Consider the following 18,776-nt stretch of genomic DNA (forward strand, 5'->3'; position numbering starts at 1 on the left):
CACAGTCTCCCTATCACACATGCTTGTTCTTCTGGCAGTCATGGAACGTTCAGTATTATTCTCCAACACCACAACTCAAAAGCTTTGATTCTTCCTGTGTCATCTTCAGTCACTGTTAAACTTTCAAATGCACAGCAAGTGACTGAAATGACCATGGCTTGAATAAGATTCAATTTAGTCTTTAAACAGACGTCATTACTCCTTAGTACTTGGGAGAGGTCCTTGACAGTAGATTTGCCCAATGCTATTCGTCTTTTGACTCCTTGTCTGTTGGTGCCAAGGGTGTTGATTGTGGATGCGAATAAGATAAAATGACAACGTCAATCTCTTCACCTGAGTAGGTACTTAATAAATGTTTCTGGAATGAATCCTTAGGGAGGAAAAAAGTCACAAAGCCACTTTGGTTCACTTTAGCAAACACGTCCTGAGCATCACTACAGGTTAGACTGCGGGGACATGAAGATGAGAATTCAGACCTGAGTAGATCATGTAACATACTCTGCTGGGAGACCAGAGAGTCTTCTAGGAAACGGGGTTGCCTGAGTGAGACCTGAAGGGTGTAGAGAAAGTGTCCAGCTAGGAGGGGGATGGTTTCTACCAGAGTATCTGAAGCAGGACATAGCAGGTCATCAGCAGGACACTCAGAAGAATGCCAGAGCAGAGGACAGGGTACAACAGCTCTGTGGACTCCACCAGTGTCAGCCACAAGGGATCTGAGTGGCTCTGAGGAGCAATGGAGAAAAGGAGGTGCCTGACAGGAGGATGGCATGGTGGTGTTAATGCAATCAGTCAGGGGGTTGTGTAGGGTCAGGGGACAGGGACAGGGAGAGGTTGGAGTCTTCAAAACACACAAAAATACACCCAGAGCCTCTTTAGAGAAGTTGTTCTTGGCGACCAGCTGGACCCATGACTCACCATGGAGGACAATTGTCTGTCAACCCCAGCTAGTCTGGCTTAGCAACAGGCTTAGAAGCAAAGAGGTCAAGTGGCCAGGACAGTTAGGGACAGGACAACACACCAGAGCCAGGGGTCTTGTTAGTTTGTAACAGCAACCAGTCCTGGACTATGAACATGGCCTGATGCTGTAGAGGGTCCAGCTGGCAACCTAGAGAACTAATTACATCATCCCCTTCGCACAGAAGGGGGCACCATGTCCTGCCCTTTCCTGTCTAACTCACCACCATCGGCATCACCACTTGCAGGCTCCCTGAACCCCACAGGGCCCGCGCACTAGACCTCGGAGCCAGATGCACGCACAGTGAAGCTGGGAGGTGATAGACAGGGATTTGCAGATGCCACTGCTGCCCAGCCCCCTGCACTAGGCCCAGAGAAGATGGGCAGGGTCTGGGGCACATTCTCTACCACACAGCCTGCCAGGCGCTGTCCTGCAGGAAGGAGGGCACACTCTGAGCTTGTAAGGAAGACTACTCTTCTATGTAGGCCAGAAAATGCAGGCCTGGAAGATAGCATGAAGGTGGGTACGGGGCCTAGCCCCCTTATCTCAGAAGTGTTTCCTAGAACATGGCCTCCAGCGCCCCTGCCCTCAGGGTACCTGTGGAAGCGTTTCCCTAACAGGGCACAGGTAACTGCTCTAGTCCAGGAGACAAGGGGTCCTTCTGGGAGTAACTCAAGTCTGGGCTTAACTCCCAGCTCCACCACTCACATCACCTCTTCAGCTCGACTTCCTCACCCACAGAGCGGGCGTGAACATCTAAACACCACCATAGCAAACCTCCTGTGTTAGCCATGCCGCTATTATGAAATTTGACTGTTGTTACGTTATGTGCCGTCGAGTTGGAACAGACTCCAGGAGGTTTTCAGGGGTGGGTCGATCACACGAGAGGACACTGCCCATCTTTCTCCTGCTGAACACCTTGCGGATTGGAACCGCACGCCTTTGAGTTGGCAGCACAGCTCCTTACCACTAAGCTACCAGCGCCCCCCAGTGATCTGACAACCAAGTAGAAGTGAGGCAGCCTCTAAGCAACAGAAAGAGGGGCGTTTAGTAGCTCAGGTCTAGGACTTCTGAGGCACTCCCTTATTCTGTGTCCAGCAGCGAAGGTCCAGAGAGGACCCCTCAGTGCCCAGGGCCCCTGGGAATGGAAGTTGGCATGAAGGCCTCAGCCAGCCAAGGCCTGGTTGGAGGTGAAACATTTGAGAATCTAGTTCCAGGTGGGTCCTGCACTACCCAGCCCTCTCCAGCTCCACGTGCACCTTCACTCAGGGTCATTTATTGGCTGGGCCCACCACCTCCACTTTCTCCTTTAGCGTGCTTCTGTCTGCCTCTCTGTGACATCCCACGTTCCTACCCATGCAGAGGTTCCAGGCACGGCCCTCCTCGCTCCACATGAAACCCTCAGAACCCTCCATCAACTTTCATTTCCTAGGTCTTCACCCTGTGTCCACGTTCTCTCTGCAGGGCAGCAGTCTGCATTTCCTGGCCATGTCCTCAGCCTGCCATGGCCTCCCCACGCACCTTTGCCCATACTGGGTCCTCCTCTGGGATACCCCCTGCCTCCTCCGGTCCTGGTCATCCGCCCTCCATGAATTAGGACTCTTCGAGGTTCTGATGATTAGACTGTTCTCAGCCTCCTGACTCTGCATCCTGAAAGGTGACCAGGCTCTTGACCCTCAGCACCTGTCCCGGATCTGTCACCCAATCAATCTCCCTCGCCATCACAAACCCAGGGCTCAGTGAGTATTGACTGCGGGCGTGCTTGACACAAGCTTCCCAACCAAACACTCGTGAAGACTGAGGCGGCTTCCTTTGTTAAAAGACGGCAAACTGTTGGATTTCAAAAATAACTGAAGTAGGAATTTCTTTTTTAATTCCCAAGAAAGAAGCCAAGCATTGCCAAGTCTCCTTCAGACGGCCTGCCAAGAGGCTGCTAACCCCGCCCCCATGGCCCCATACCCAGGCCTAGAATTCACTTAGAGGGGAGGCAAATGGGGATTCTTGATTATGGGGGTTTGTTAGCCTAGGTGAGGGGCTCTTCTGAGATGCGGAAAGGGTGTTCCAGGATCCACCAGGAGAGGCGGTGTCCCAAGCCCCTGCCTCCCCTCCAGCTGGCCCTCGGTGCCTGGGCCCTGCCTGCAGCTTGTCAGCCCCATCCACATAGGCTGCTTGTGGGGACTCGTTTTAATTAATGCCGGAGCTGGACCAACCACTGGGGCCGTGACACTTGTTTGCAGGTCATCTCCTCCTAACAGGCTCACCCTGGGAGGGGATTTGTCTGTCACTAATTGAAGCAGAGATCAGTGAATGAGACCATGGGGCCCGGGGTTCCAAAGGACAAGGGGAGGGAAAAGAACAGAAAGCCCCTTTCTTCAGAGGTTTTGTGATTTACACACAAAAGGGAAGCAAGTGCACTACAGCGCTTCCAAGGCAGATACTCCATTCCATCTGCTGGAGCTGGACCCTCACTGTGTGAAGACACTGGGCTGGGGGGATGCCACTGCTGCCCAGGCCGTGGATCTGGAAAGAGGGGGCCTCCCGAGGCCAACAATCAGTCAGTCAACTCATTAATAAGTATTTATGGGGCAGGGCTCTGTGCCCCCCTTTGTGGGGGAGAAGACACAGACCTCAGACTCAGGTAGTGACAAGGCTCAGGCCAGGGAACAGAACAGGGATGCAGGCTAGACGGAGCATGAGCGGGTGGAAAAGACAGAGGTTGCCTTTCTATGAAGATGGTGCTGAAAACAAAGAAGGAAGCCCCTGCTCCTCTCAAAACCGAAGCCAAAGCAAAAGTGTTACAGGCCAAGAAGGTAATCCTGAAGGGCACCCAGAGTCACAAAAGAAAGATCCGCATGTCACCCATCTTCCAGCAGCATAAGACGCTGAGACTCTGAAGACAGCCCAAATACCCCCCGGAAGAGCGTCCCGGGAGAAACAAGCTTGGCCCCTCTGCCATCATCAACTTCCCCCCAGCCACTGAGTCAGCCATGAAGATAGAAGATAACAAGCACTTGTGTTCATTGTGGATATTAAGGCCAATAAGTGCCAAAGCAAACAAGCTGTGGAGAAGCTCTACGACACTGATGTGGCTGAGGTCAACACATTGATCAGGCCTCATGGCCTATGTCTGACTTGCTCCTGACTATGATGTTTTGGATGTTGCCAACAAAATTGGGTTCATCTAAACTGAGTCCAGCGGGCTAATAATAGATACAAATTTTTTCTCACCAAAAAAAAAAACACAAAACACCAACAAAAAAAGTAAAGACAGGAGGTCTCCAGAGCTTGTGATGGGTCAGGGGGAGTGAGGCAGTCTGCTTCTACAAAGACTTACAGCCTCACAAATCCTGAGACAGTTCTATCCTGCTCTACAGGTTAGACAACCTCTCTGAGGTTGTTAGCAATTACAGCTTCCTTGGATCCACAATCAACACTCTTAATACCAGCAGTCAGGAAATCAAAAGATGAATTGCACTGGGAAAATCCCTGTCGTGGACCTCTCCAGAGTGCTGAAGAGCAACGATGTCAGTCTAGATACAAAGGTGCACCTAATCCAGGCCATGGTCTTCTCAATTGTTTGTTATGCTTCAGAGAGCTGGACAACGACTAAAGATGACAGAAGAATAGATGCCTTCCAGATGTAGTGCTTGGGAAGAGTCTTGAACATACCATGGACTGCCAAGAAAACAAATAGGTCTGTCTTGGAGAGGGTGATACCAAGTTTCTCCTTGGAGGCTAGGATTTTGAGGCTCTGCTTCACTTACTTTAGGCATGTGGCTAGGAGAGTTCAGTCCTTGGAGAAGGACATCATGCTCAGAAGGGTGGACAGACAGCATAGGAGAGGAAGACCCTGGATGAGATGGTTTGATACAGTGACTGGGGCAATGGGGGTTGGTGTGTCAGAATTAGTGAGCCTGGTTCAGGACAGGGCAGGCTTCAGAGCTGCTGTACACAGGGTCGCTATACATTGCAAGCAACTCAGCCAATAACATACTATGACAGGTTTGGAAGCAGGAGTGGCATTTACTTCCTAAACAACATGCCTCCAGAAACTCTATGAACTCTGATAAATATTCGATAGTTGTAGAGGGGCTTCAGGCCTTTTGTTCATAGTGTCACTATGAGTTGTGCTCGACTCAAAAGCAATCAACAACAACAACAACAACAACAACACAGGGTTACTGAGTGACAATCTATTCAACAGGAGGGGGGGGTTGCGCTTGGGAGTATGTGTGTTGGAGAAAGACTCCACTTGAGTGCCTCTGGAGCCAGGCAAGGGGAAGAGAACAGTGACAGCCTGCATCAGGCTGCCAGCCACCATGGCTGTGACGGGCTCTGGGAGACTTAAGGGTCCCAAGTCCCTAACACCTCTGCTGGCTGGGCTTCAGAGCACCATCAAAACCTGGCCTAGGCCAGGCCCTGGGAAGTACTTGAGATGGAATGGCTGATGGCCCCCTTGGATGGAGGAGGCAGGAACAGTGCGGCCCAGAGATCCTGGAAGAAGATGCATTCCTATTCCTGCTACCAGAACCGCAGGCCAGCAGGAAAGGCAGTCTCATCACGAAGTGATCTCCTTCATGTGAACCCTTCCATTCGGTCACTGAAGATTCTCTCCACATGGACTCCCCTCCGCTTCTCCTTCCCTCATTCTCAAGTCTCAAAGAAGGAAAGTGGAATCTTCAAGCTGCTCAACCAGGCAATGCCATAATGAGCAAGGAGGAGGCAAAAGACCATTACACCTTCTCAGAAGAGCCCTCTGTTTTGGCTCAGCGATCTCCTGGAATCAGGGATCCCCAGTTTGCACGTTCTCCATGTGAAATCTGGTTGCAGGATGATGAGGTGGAGATAACAATGTCTTGGCAAGTCATCTAAATACATTGATCAATGTCTGATTTCTTGCTTAGGGAAAGACTTAGGGATTCAAGGAAGAGGAGGAATCTTGGGCATGAAATGGGGATGCCCCCCCCCAAGAGTTGTTTGGAGAGGAACTGATCTACAGGAGAGTAAAACAAATAAGGTCACTGCAAACCTTAAGTTCCTGCTACAGAAGCACAGCGCAATGAATTATGATGCATGTACAATGCTTAGATAGCTGTGAGCCATTAAGTAAGCACAGCCTATTGGTCCAGTTGTGAGGATTTTCGTTTTACCTTGAAGTGTAATCTATATTGAAGTCTTTGATCTTCTCCTTAGTTAGTGCTTCAAGTCCTCCTCACTTTCTCTAAGCAACGTTGTATCCTCTGTGTAACTTAAGTTGCTGATGAGTCTTCCTCCAATCCTGATGTCACACTGCCCTTCTCACAGTTCAGCTTCTCAAATACACATTGCACACAAACAGCATATATATCCTGAACAGGTATGGTGGAACGATACAATGCTGATGCACATTCTTGATTTTAAACCAGGCAGTGTTCCCTTTTTCTGTTTGAACAACTGCTTCTTGATCTTTGTGCAGGTTTACGAGCACAATTAAGTGTTCTAGAATTCTCCCTCTTCTCAGTGGTATCCATAATTTCTTATGATCCACATGGTCATACGCCTTTGCACAGCACAGTCAATAAAACACAAGTAAACATCTCCTGGCATTCTCGGCATTCATTTAAGATCCATCTCATGTCAGCAATGACATCCCTTGTTGCACATCCTCTTCCGAATCCAGCTTGAATTTCTGGCTGTTTCCTGTTGGTATACTATTTTTAAATAATCTTTAATAATATTTTACTTGGGTGTGATATTAATGACATTCCTCAGTAATTTCCACATTCTGTTACATCACCTTTTTTCTGGAATCAGCACAAACATGTCCAGATAAACTGTCTTCCAAATTCTTGGCATAAAGAAGTGGACATTGTCTTAGTCTAGCAGAGCCACCGAAACCTATCTCCCATACGTGAGCCTGCTGGTCTTTAAAATGCTGGTGGACAGCTTCCAGCGTCACAGCAACCGCAAAGTGACAAGACCAGTGGAAAGCAGACCACAGGGTGGACTCAAAACCACTGACTTTTGTTGGCTAACAACCATGTACTTAACCAATATGCCATCAGAGATTTTCTTTTACATGAATTCTTTTTATCTGCAGCTTTTAATTCCTCCCCTCCCCTTTTCTTCCTAATAACATGTATTTCTTATAAAGTATTCGTGTAATTAATTAAGTAACAGAATTGGTGAGATGCGCCTTCTCCCTCCAGATTCAGGTACTTTAAGTCGTCCAGCCAGGACCTAGAGGGGACCTGATATAGACGAAGGGTGGCTCAAGGGGAACTGAGCATGTGGGAATGTGAGCTTCCCCCAGGCCCCTCTCTGTCACCCACCCTCGGCCCTCATTTGGGAGCAAGGAGCTGCCTTCCATGCTTTCACTCATATCCACTTCCACAGTCTGTCCTCAGACCTCATTACCGAGTAGCTGCTCTCCACTCCAAGTCTGGGAGGAGACCTAAAATGAGTCTGCTTCACAGTTTTGCTGTGAAGAAGTGAAAGAGGGATTGGACTATGACCATAGGATAGCAATCAAGGCCACACAGAGAGACAGTCATGCCTCTGGAGCAAAGTGGAGGTGGCCTTTGGGACAGCAGTAAAAGGTCATCTCCACATCCATTTCCTCTGGCGAAGCCACCTTCCTGAGCATGTAGATCAGCTCCTCTGAGAAGCCTGCTGGGAAAACATGCCCCTCAAAAGGCAGTCACCCACCTTCGTGACAGTGCTGCCTCATTTCCCCGATGTTCCCCTAAACCACGTGTACCAGTTTGTGTTCCTCTCTTCTTGAATTACAAAGCCCACCCCACAGCCCACCACTAAAGTGTCCCTTACACTCCTCCAGCGAGGGAATTGTTCTGTGTGGTGGGTGGAGAGCCTCAGACCAGGAGAACAGAGAGGAAGCCCAGGGAGTTACTTACTGCGATAGAGACGGCACTGATGACAGCTCCCAGGTAGCCCTGGATGAACTTGGATGCGGGGGAAGGCTGCAAGACAGAGACAGAAGTTCAGGCTCACCGGGTGCCCCGAGCTCCTGCATGCCACCCTTGGAAATAGCCATAGACCAACGTGAAGCATTTCTTCTCACGAGCCAGGCCCTACTCTGCTCAGCTCCACACATGGAGACATAAGACAGCAACGCACAGAGAAACACCAAAGGACCCACTTAATTTCTCCCCAGATGGAAAAAAAGGTTCTGGGTTATTGCTGGTGTTGTTAGGGGCCCTGGAATCAAGTAAGATTCACGGCAACCTTACAAACAAGACCTGAATCCTGCCTATCCTGCATCATCCTCCTCCTCATCTCTGACACCCTTGAGCCCACTGCTGCAGTCACTGGACCAATCCATCTCATTGGAAGTCTTCTTGTCTTTCACTAATCCCTCTACCTTTTCAAGCATGTCCCTCTCCACAACATAGCCTCTTCTAACAACATGCCCTAAGTATGTATGATGAAGCTTCACCATGCTTGCCTCCAAGGAACATTCTGGCTGCACTTTCTCTAAGACCTATCTGTTCATTCTTTTGACAGTCTGTGGGATACGTAGTACTCTTCTCCAACACCACAACTCCAAGGCTTCTTCTCCTGGCACCCTTAGTCACTGTCCAGCTCTCAGATAAACAGCAAGTGATTGAAAAGATATCAGATACTTACATCACTGCTCCTCAGTACTTTGGAGAGGTTCCTGGCAGCAGACTTGTTCAATGTAACATGTCTCCTGATCTCCTGACTGCTGGTACTGAGGGGGTTGATTGTGGATCCAAGTCAGATGAAACTGGTTGACAATTTCACTCTTTTCTCCATCTATCATGATGTTGCTTATTGATCCAGTGGTGAGGACTTTTGTCTTCTAGGTGTTGACATGGAATGCATATTGAAGGGTATAGTCTTTGATCCTCTGCAGTAAATGTTTCAAGACCTCCTCATTTTTAGCGAGGAAAGATGTGTCTATCTGCAAAATGCAGGTTGTTGATGAGTCTTCCTCCGTATCTTGATGCTACATTCTTCTTCACAGAATCTAGCTTCTCAAATTACTTGCTCTGCATACAGATCTGATAGGTTGGAGAAAGGATACAACCCTGAAGCACACCTTTTGTGATTTTTAACTATGCAGTGTTCCTTTGTTCTGTTCAGACAACAGCTTCTTGGTCTAGGAATAGGTTTCACATGAGTATAATGAACTGTTCTAGAACTCCTCTCAATGTTGGCCATAACTCTGGGTGATGTAAGCAGTCAGTAAGCTCAATGACTAATCAAAGGAGTAAAGGTTCAAGTACACCCAATGGCATTTCAGAAGGGAGCTTTGTGTTGCAAAAAATCAGCAACTGAATATTCTGTTCAACCAAACATGGGGATTCCATAAGTTTGAGTCAACTCAACAGCTGGTTCTAGAAAAGTGATGGCTACAAGATGATGGGCACATCTGCTGGCTCTTGTGAAAACAACAAGGGCCAAAAGGCATAATTCATGGCCAGGGCCAGCGGTCTTGGGCGGGATGATTATGGTACATGGGGCACCTCCTTGTGAAACAGTTTGGTAACAGACTTCCAATTTCTCCACACCCTCGCCAGTACTGGTTGTTTGCTGACTCACTGAATGTTAATTTTGCCAGGGTGAAACAGTACGTTGTTTTGATTTGCATCTCTCCAGTATCTAACGATTTTGGGCATTTCTTCAAGTGTTTGTCAGTCATCTGATTATCTTATTGGTGAAGCATTTATTCATGTCTTCTTAACGTTTTGTAATTGAGAAGCTATGGAGTGAGGTCTTGTTGCTTTTTATTAATGAGGTATTGGAGTTTTCTGCAAGTTTTAAAGATGGATCCTTTGTCAGTTGTATCACTGCTAACTATTTTTCCCAGCCGGTAGGCTCTCTTTTAACTCTTTTAGAGAAGTCTTTTGATGTATATAGCATTTAATATTTAGGAGGTCCCACTTTATCCCATGTTGACTGTGCATTTTAGTTTACATTTGGCAGTCTATATCATTGATTAGCACTTCTAAGTTTGTCTCAATTTTTTTCCCCATGGTATTTTTAGTTTTAGGCTTTATGTCCAAGTCTTTGGCCCATCTTGAGTCATTTTCATATGTGATATGAGGTGTGGATTTTATGTCAATTTTCTGCAAAGAGATACCCAGTTTTGCCAGCACCAACTGTCAAAGAGGTTGTCTTTTCCCACTTAATAGATTTTGTCTCTTTGTCAAAGTTCAGTTTCCACTGGTGGATGAATTTTATTTCTCAGTTTACAATTCTACTCTATTAGTCTGTTGTTGAATCAATACCAGGCTGTTCTGATTACAGTGGTCGTGTTAGTGGGTTTTGAGACCAAAGAGTATGATGTCTCCTAGTTTGTTTTTCTTCTTCAGTAGTACTTTGCTTATCCAAGATCTCTTTCCTTTCCATATAAGATTATTTTTGCCATCTCTTTGAAAAATGATGACAGCATCTGAATCGAGACTGCACTGAATCTTGCTATTTCACAAACTATTCAGATCCATATGTATGGCATTTTTATTCCATTTATGTAGGCTCGTTGGCTTCTTGTAGTAGTACTTAGTAGTTTTCTTTGTGTAGATCTTTTGTATCTGTGGTTATATTCATTCTTTCATCTTTTGGGTAGTATTTGTAAATAGCATATCTCCCCCCACCCCCCTTATTTCCTTTTCCAAGTTCTCTTTGTTTTTGTAGGGGAATGCAACTATTTTTTTGCATATGGATCTTGTATCCTGCCAGTTTGCTGAATCTGTGAATTAGATCTAGTATTTTGCTGAGTCTTTGAAATGATCTTTATATAGAATAATATCATCTGCAAATAGAGATAGTTTTACTTTCTCTTTGCTGTTTGGATGCTTTTATTTCCTTTTCTTGTCTTATTGCTCTGGCTACACTTCCAATATAATATTGAATAGGATTGGTAATAAAGAGCAAGCATGTCTGGTTCTTACCTACAAGCAGAATTGGCATAAATGATTGTTTTCAGTACTGCATTCATTTGTCAAAATATCTCCATTGATATTTCCTCAATTTGTGAAGGCTTAATTTTTTGCCAATAACTTCACTGCAGATGAGACTTCTCCCTTTAATATTATCAGTTCTTGATCCTTCTTTTGAGAAATTATTTTTAGAAAGTGACTCTGTGTATTTCTTATCTTCTTTGAGGCTTCCTGAATATCGACGTTTGCTCCCCCCCCCTTTCAGTTCTCTCAATTTGAGAAAAGCCAGGCATGTTCTTCACTTTTGGTTTTTTAACTCCAGGTCTCTGCACATGTCATTAAAATACTCTGCCTTCTTGAACTGTTCTTTGGAATCTTCTTTTCAGCTCTTTTACATTCTCACTTTTTCTTTTTGCTTTGTTGTTGTTAGGTGCCGTTGAGTACAACCCATAACGACCCTATGAACAATAGATCTGAAACCTGTCCTATCCTGTGCCATCTCCAACATTCCTGGGATACTTGAGCCCACTGCTGCCATCACTGTGTCAATCCATCTAGCTGAGGGTTCTTCTCTCTTGCTGATAGCCCAATCTTTCCAAGAATGATTTCTTTCTTTAAGGAACAGTCTCTCCTAGCAACAAGCTCAAAGTAAAATAGTAAAGTAAATGATAAAGCTGTGTCTCCAAGGAACATTCTGGTTGCACTTTCTCCAAGACATATCTATTTGTCTTTTTGGCAGTCCATGGCATATTCAGCACTCTTCTCCAACAGCACAGCTCAAAGGCATCAGTACTTCTTCTATCATCCTTATCCACTGTCCAGTTGTCAGGTACATAGCAAATGATGGAAAAGATCATAGCTTGAATCAGGTGCACCTTAGTCTTCAAACTGACATTATTGTTCCTCAGTAATCAGAAGACGTCCTTAACAACAGATTTGCCCAACACTTCTTCCGAATGCTGGTATAAAGGGTATTAATTTAGCCACTTTATATTCTAGGACTTCTTCTGACATCTGTTTTGGTCTTTTCTTTCTTTCATTTTAAAAAACTTTTGCTTTCACTGATGTCACCCCACAACTCATCTGATCATTAATGTTGAATGTATCAAATCTATTCTTGAGTTGTTTTTGCTAAATGCTATTGACAATGACTCATAATGACCCTATGAACAACATATTAGAACCTTGCCCTATTCTGTGCCACCCCCCCATTCCCAGCATACTCAAGTCCCCTGTTAAAATCACTGGGTCAATTCACCTCCTTGAGGGTCTTCCTCTCCTTCACTGAGCCTCCACTTTTCCAAGCACGAGGTCCTTTTCCAAGGACTAGCCTCTCCAAACAACATGACCAAAGTTCCCTTCCCTCTAAAGAGTATCCTGGTTGCATCATCTCCAAGACAATTGTTTGTTCTCTTGGCAGTCCAGGGGCTATTTAGTGCTATTTTCCGGCACCACAGCTCAAAGTCATTGATTCACCTTCTGTCACCTTTATTTCCTGTCTAATTTGCAGATGCACAGGCGCAAGGCTTGTATCAAGCACACCTTAGTCTTTAAACTGACTTTATTGCTCTTTGGCACTTGGTAAAGTCTCTGAAAGCACATTTCCCCAATGTAACATGTCTTTTCATTTTCTGACTGCTGATGCCATGGGCATGGATTGTGGATCCAAGTAAGACGAAACCACTGACAATTTCAATCTTTTTTTCATCTATCATGATGTTGCCTGTTGGCCCAGTGGCAAGGATTTTGCTTTCTTAATGTTGAAATGTAATCCATACAGAAGGCTGTAGTCCTTGATCTTTGGTCTTCTTTTAATTTTTTTTTCAGCTTTTCAACTTATATTTGTGTATGAGCAATTGACGATTTGTTCCACAGTCAAATCCTGGCCATGTTCTGACTAATTATATTAAGCTTCTCCAATATCTTTTTTCTACAGACATAATAGATTGAATGCCTGTGTGTCCCATCTGGCAAAGTTCACTTGTATAATCACTATTTATGCTACTGAGGAAGGTATTTTCAATGAGCATGCTGTTGGTCTTGCAAAAAAATTCCATCATATAATCTCTGGTGTTGTTTCTATCACCACAGTCAAATTTTCCAACTTCTGATTCTTCTTTGTTTCCAGTTTTTGTACTCTAATCATCAGCAATTATCAGTACATCTTGATTGCACATTTGATGAATTTCAGACTGCAGAAGTTGATAAAAACCTTCAATTTCTTCATCTTTGGCACTCGTGGCTGGTGCATAAATTTGAATAATACTTGTACTAGATGACAGCCACCCAATATTTGAATGGGAAAACGTATTCCAAGTTCCAACAGAGAAATTTTATAAAAAGCTGGTAACCTTGTCCTGTCTAGTGCTCTGTTCACAAATTTGGAGATTTCTGGTTTAAGGTAAATGTGAGACATCTAACAGAGATGTACATGTGCAAAGCACATGAGATAGACTTACAGAGGGTTAGATGGGGAAGAGGACATTCTCAGAGGATTATCCTCCTTACAACCCAGACTCACTTCCAATGCCTACTTCTCCCCCAAGGTAAGCAAATGAGAATATCTTCATCTCCTCCAAAATGACAGCTCTCAAACAGAACCTAGGCTGGATGCTGAAGTGGGGGAGGAGCGATCAGTCAAGAGATGGTCTTAACTAGTCTCCTCCTGGATAATGGACTGGCTTCTGCCATGGACCCGTGCAAGCCTACAGGAGACCTCTCCAAACCCCCTTTTTTCAGCAGCCAAAGAGCTGAGAGCATAGAGGCATTTTCTAGGTAACCTGGAGGAAGTGAGAAGGAATTCAGCTCCAAGAAGTCAATGTCTTCTTGATCCTTTGTTGGTTTTTTTGTTGTTGTTGTTGTTTTAAAAAAAATTTATTTTATTTCATTATTTTTTGTGTGTACCATCAAATCAGATCTGACTGGTACAGGAGGAGATTGTTTTTCCTTCTCCAGCAGAGCACCTGGTGCATTCAAGCCATGCATCTCTGAGATTGCAGTTGCAGCTTCTTGCCACTAGGCCACCAGAGCTCACCACTGATCCTTTGTTGTTTTTGTTAAGTGTCCTTGGCTGGCTCTGACTCAGGGTGCCCATACATATGAGAGAAGAGCATGATGCCAGTGAAGCGTCATTTCCAAGACCATCGGTATGTTTAAGTCAGTCCTTATAGCTACCGTGTCAGTCCACCTCACAGAGGGTTTCCATAGTCCAGGCAGAAGAGTTGTCCAAGAACATTTATGAAGCGAGGAGACAATTTAACCCTTGCATGGCCCAGCATACTTACATGCATAGGCTTTCTTTCCTTCAAGTCAATGGCCTTTGCCCAGAGAGGCTTCCTGCCTGGCGATTCCCGTGGACCTCAGTGAAGTTAAGAGTCTGAATGTTCCACCTCCCTACCAAGGGCTGTCATTTTCAATAAGGTTCTAGAATTGGGCAATACTTAACCACGCAGAGGAGGGTGACAATGATGATGGCATGTCACCTAGGGAGGAGAGCTAGGCCACCCAGCCCGAGTCCCATCACTCAGTGGTGGCCAGTGGTGCTCACCTTGGTAGCGTTGCGGTTTGCATAGTTGACACAAGCGTTGTGGCTCTGATTCAGCCACTGAAAAGCAAGAAGGGAGAGGGGAAGTAAGAAAAGGTGTGGATACTTCCCCTGGGAGCCTGGCCTGGCCCAGGAAGACACCCCACAGGGCACCACCATTTCCAGTCACAAGGGGTTATATCCATCCCATTAGTGTTACCAGTCAGTTCTGGTTTTCTGGGACTATCTCATTTTATAGTTCAGCATCTCGGGAAACTCCTCAATCCCAGGGCGACTGGTCCTCACACCCCAAACCAGGGTAGTGACCTTTCCTGAATGACAGCATCACCGCCCACCACTTTGCCTGCATTTTTACTCAGGCATGCTGGGTCTAAGTAGACATCCAGCCTCCCAGAATGACCGAGAACACCAAATATCTTTAAAGCGCTAACCCAGGGAGAGGGGAAACGAGCTACCCCAGGCCACTGTCTTGCACTTCTCCCAGGCCCAAACACGGACTCTGTTAGCAGTTTCACCAAGGAAGAGTCTTCTGAATTTTCTACAGAAGGCTAATTTCTTCCTGGTCCTCTTCCTCTGCACAGCCACACACACACACAGCCGGTTCTCTTCAGGGGCCAGGCTTGACTAACTCAACTAGTAGACACAGGGTCTGTGCTGCATTTTCACCCAATGCCCTACCTGGGGTGGACGGGCTTCACTTCCCTACAGATTGTGGGAGACTGATGCCAAAATGGGGCTGCAGGCCTTGGGGTCATGGGCTGTGGGAGAAGCAGTTAACAGGCACAGTGGCTTGGCCAGCACCACCCTTCACAGTTCAGGTGAGGACAGCCCCACCACCTCTGTGCAAAGGTTAGAGTGACACCTAATGGCCCAGCATGTGTCGAGACGCTTGGGGACTGCTCAGAGGCCCAAGGATCAGGACTTCTACCTATATCCCTCTCCCAGCACCCCCCGTCCCCATGGTTTCTTGGCCAGGGGAGAGTGAGGAGTGGGCTGTCTTTACCCCAAATGGCCTGGCAGGGCAGGAGTCACTGGGTCAGGGGGCTCTTAAGAATCATTTATTTGGGTCCTTTCTCCAGGAGTTCTGCTTACTGGGGGACCATTACCTGCCAGAAGACAGTGGAGGCCAATGTCTGGTTGGGCAAGAGAAGACCCACCACCTATGAAAAAGAGAGAAAAAGTTGAAAAGGAAGAAAAAAAAAATACATATAACAAGAAAAATCATGCAGCCATGAACAAAAGCGAGGTGGATCTGTATGAACAGAAGTGGAGCAATGCACAGAGTAAGGTGGTGCACAGTAAAAAAAACAAAAACAACAACAAAACAACACCTCCAGCTGCAGAATAGTCCGTGTAGTGTAATCTCATTTCACCGGAATCAGACATTTTGAAGAGTATCTTCCCTAGCACACGGGCCAATAAGCAAAAGGTGGGAGGTTTGAGTCCACCCAGGTAACATAAAGAAAGAAGTGGTGGTGATGGCGGTCTACTTCTAAAAACCCAGCCAAAGACTGCTCTATGGAGCACAGGTCCACTGTGACACCCACGAGGCGGCCGCGAGTCAGGGTGACTCAACAGCACCTCGTCTGGCTGGTCTAAGAACAAACGTACACACACTCCTCTCTACGAGTGAAGATACCTGATGTAGTTCCGCCACCACCGCAACCACAGCTGTGCTGACCCATGGCCATGGTCTCAACAAGGGTCACAAACTGAGCAGGTTGTTTGTCTTGCAAAATTCTACCATGTAATCTCTGTAGTTCCATCACCATAGAAGCCACAAGGGACCATGGTGGGGGCATCGTCAAGCGCCCCAAGTTCATGCTGGATCTAGGAGGTGTGGGGCTTTGCACCCAATGAACGACACTCTATGGAGTTGCTCAAGGTCTCCAAGGATAAATTGGTCACCAAGGGGATCAAGAAAAAGGTAGGGATGACCTTCCTTACCAAGAGGAAGTGAAGGGAGCAACCTGTTGGCTTCATGAGGAAGGAGGCTTCCAGGAGGCCTGAGAACACCCTTATCGCCTCCATGGTCCTCTCAGCCCAAATGGGGTAATAACACGTAATAAAGTGGCTCTGGTCTATCAAAGACAAGACAACTGTGGCCCAAGCATGTAAACAGTTAGCTGTGGAACTCACTGGGGTCAGATTACAGGGCACCTTCTTACATTCATGTCAACATTTCTGCACTTATAGACAATGCACACACATTATTTCCATAACAAGGAGGCACAAAAGGAATACAGTTCCTCCCGCTCCTTCATACCCTAGCCATTCAATAGGAATTTTAAGAGGATTTAATAAGAGTTATTCGAAAGCATTAAATGATTTTAAAACACTAGTTGGTGGAATTTGCATGTGTTAACTCTCGGCCGTCATAACGAAAAACTCATGCATGTTGAAGCTACTTAGCGAAACATGATGTCTAATACGTTTCTGCTGAATGAGTGAACAAATGAATGAATGGTCACACACCTAAGGCTCGGTATGGTTACATATGTGTGGATCCATTATTCCCAAAGCCCAAACATCATCTAAGACTAGACTCAAGGATTTAATTTTTGTTTGTTTGTTTAAGTGAAGATTAACCGCCTGATCTTGACCCTGACTAAACCTTGGAATTCAGTGATACATGTGTCTTTCAGTTTTACCTTTTCAGGATTTGTCTGCAAAATCACAGCAACCAAGTACCGCTACATATGGGGAAAATGTGCACAGCCATCCACATATTGACTTATTTATTATTCCTGTAGATAAAATGGCTCTTTGGCACGGATTTCTGCAAGAATGCGTATAAACATTCAATACTAGATAGTAAATCAAACTCTACACATCTTCAGCAGCAATAGTAAATCATGTTTTAAACATTAAAGTGTTTTAAAACAGACATACACATTTATATTTATTGGCCCATATCAGCTTGAATAAAATTATGTAATGTAAAGTCCCTCCACAGTGCTGGTGAAAAGTGGTCTTAGGAGACTTTTCTCCCACGAGGAGATCTCAAGATGATAATAGGAGTCAGGAGATAACAAACTCAGGAGACCCTGGTCTTAGCCATCCTGTATAAACTCTGGCCAAAGGTACCCTTTGGGGCTTTGGCTGTCCTGTGCGGTAATAGGTTGACCTGAGAGGTCCTCCTGCCTAGGTATAGAATTTTACTCTCAGGTCCAATAGCAGGTAAGAAGTCAACAGAAATGCATCCACTGGCTGTAATGGGATGGCCCATTCAAGTAGGATGCCAGACCCCAGGCTCTCCTCCTCATTGGTCTTCCAGGTGGGGCCAAAGCGAAAGATGTGACACTGAGTTTGGGGGCCTGAGGCTGGGGACGGAATGAGAGTCAGGAGGGGGTAAGAGCACATTTGCAATAATGGTCTTATACCGTATTTGTCTTTATGGGACTCAGTTAGTTCACTTAGCATAATGCTCTGCAGTCCCTCCCATGTTAGGCAGTAATTTACAAAATCACTGCTCCTGCATGTTACAAGGATCCAGGGAGGGGGAGGGGGGGCTTAATTATAGGGTCACATAATTTGATGGGTGGAAGGAGGGGGTAGGTAAAGTAAAAGAGAAAGATCCTGTGTGAAAAACAACGTATACAAACTTGTTAAGTAAAGCAGTATAAAAATTAAAAAATAGAATACGTTTGCATACTAGGGTGAGTAAATGGTCTCCCAAAACTTGAGGACAAGAAAGCTGTTCTCCATTGGCTGGGACTCCGCATAAATCTCTCCATTACATAACCTGGTGTGATATCAACTACCTAGTCTCCACAGTACCCACCACATCTCCTGAGATCTATCGGAAACATCACTGGAACATCACCATCCTGCAGACTTTACCTGCAGGGTTTACCAGGTGGCTACAGTCTAGGACATTGCATGGCTCATGACATCCCAGACATAATGAATCTTCTTGGTGGAAACCGGGTCATGGTTTCAGGGTCAGAAATCATATTCTGATGCAGCTGTTGTACATCTGTCTGTCTTTGAGACATTGAATCATGAAACCAGGTCTCTCCTTGTGTGAAACGCTGGGAAGCTCAGGCCGCATTTCCACAGGCAATGTATGTCAAGTGGACTGGCCTGGCTGCACAGGTCTTCTTCCACTCTCCCACCAGCTCCTGCTCCTCTTCCCAACGTGCCTTGGGCCTCATTTTCATCTTTCTTTATTTTGTGGTGTGCATCCTTAGAACTGGTATCAAGTCTTTTCCAGAACAAGCTGAACTCTAACTAATCTGAACACGTGCCCAGGCACTTGCTCGCTTACTCTTTCACTTACACACACACACACACACACACACACACACACACACACACACATTGTTCTGTGACCAAGGAGTATTTCACTGTACCGAAAGACCCTAGCCAG

The 18,776-nt window shown here is 45.9% G+C and overlaps 1 protein-coding gene across 1 annotated transcript in view; it reads right to left on the reverse strand.

The window, feature by feature from the left end:
• SFXN5 (sideroflexin 5) overlaps positions 1-18,776 on the reverse strand; it is a 159,142-nt gene that overhangs the window by 58,236 nt on the left and 82,130 nt on the right. The window contains exons 7-9 of the mRNA XM_006880886.1: positions 15,511-15,564; positions 14,408-14,464; positions 7,849-7,914 (exon numbers count right to left, since the gene is read on the reverse strand). Of these exons, the coding sequence (XP_006880948.1) occupies positions 7,849-7,914; positions 14,408-14,464; positions 15,511-15,564 (177 nt within the window). The remainder of the gene's footprint in view (positions 1-7,848; positions 7,915-14,407; positions 14,465-15,510; positions 15,565-18,776) is intronic.

Source organism: Elephantulus edwardii, unplaced genomic scaffold (assembly GCF_000299155.1).
Source record: "Elephantulus edwardii isolate Elephantulus edwardi_28Jun2011 unplaced genomic scaffold, EleEdw1.0 scaffold00011, whole genome shotgun sequence".
In the NCBI taxonomy this organism is placed as follows: Eukaryota; Metazoa; Chordata; class Mammalia; order Macroscelidea; family Macroscelididae; genus Elephantulus; species Elephantulus edwardii.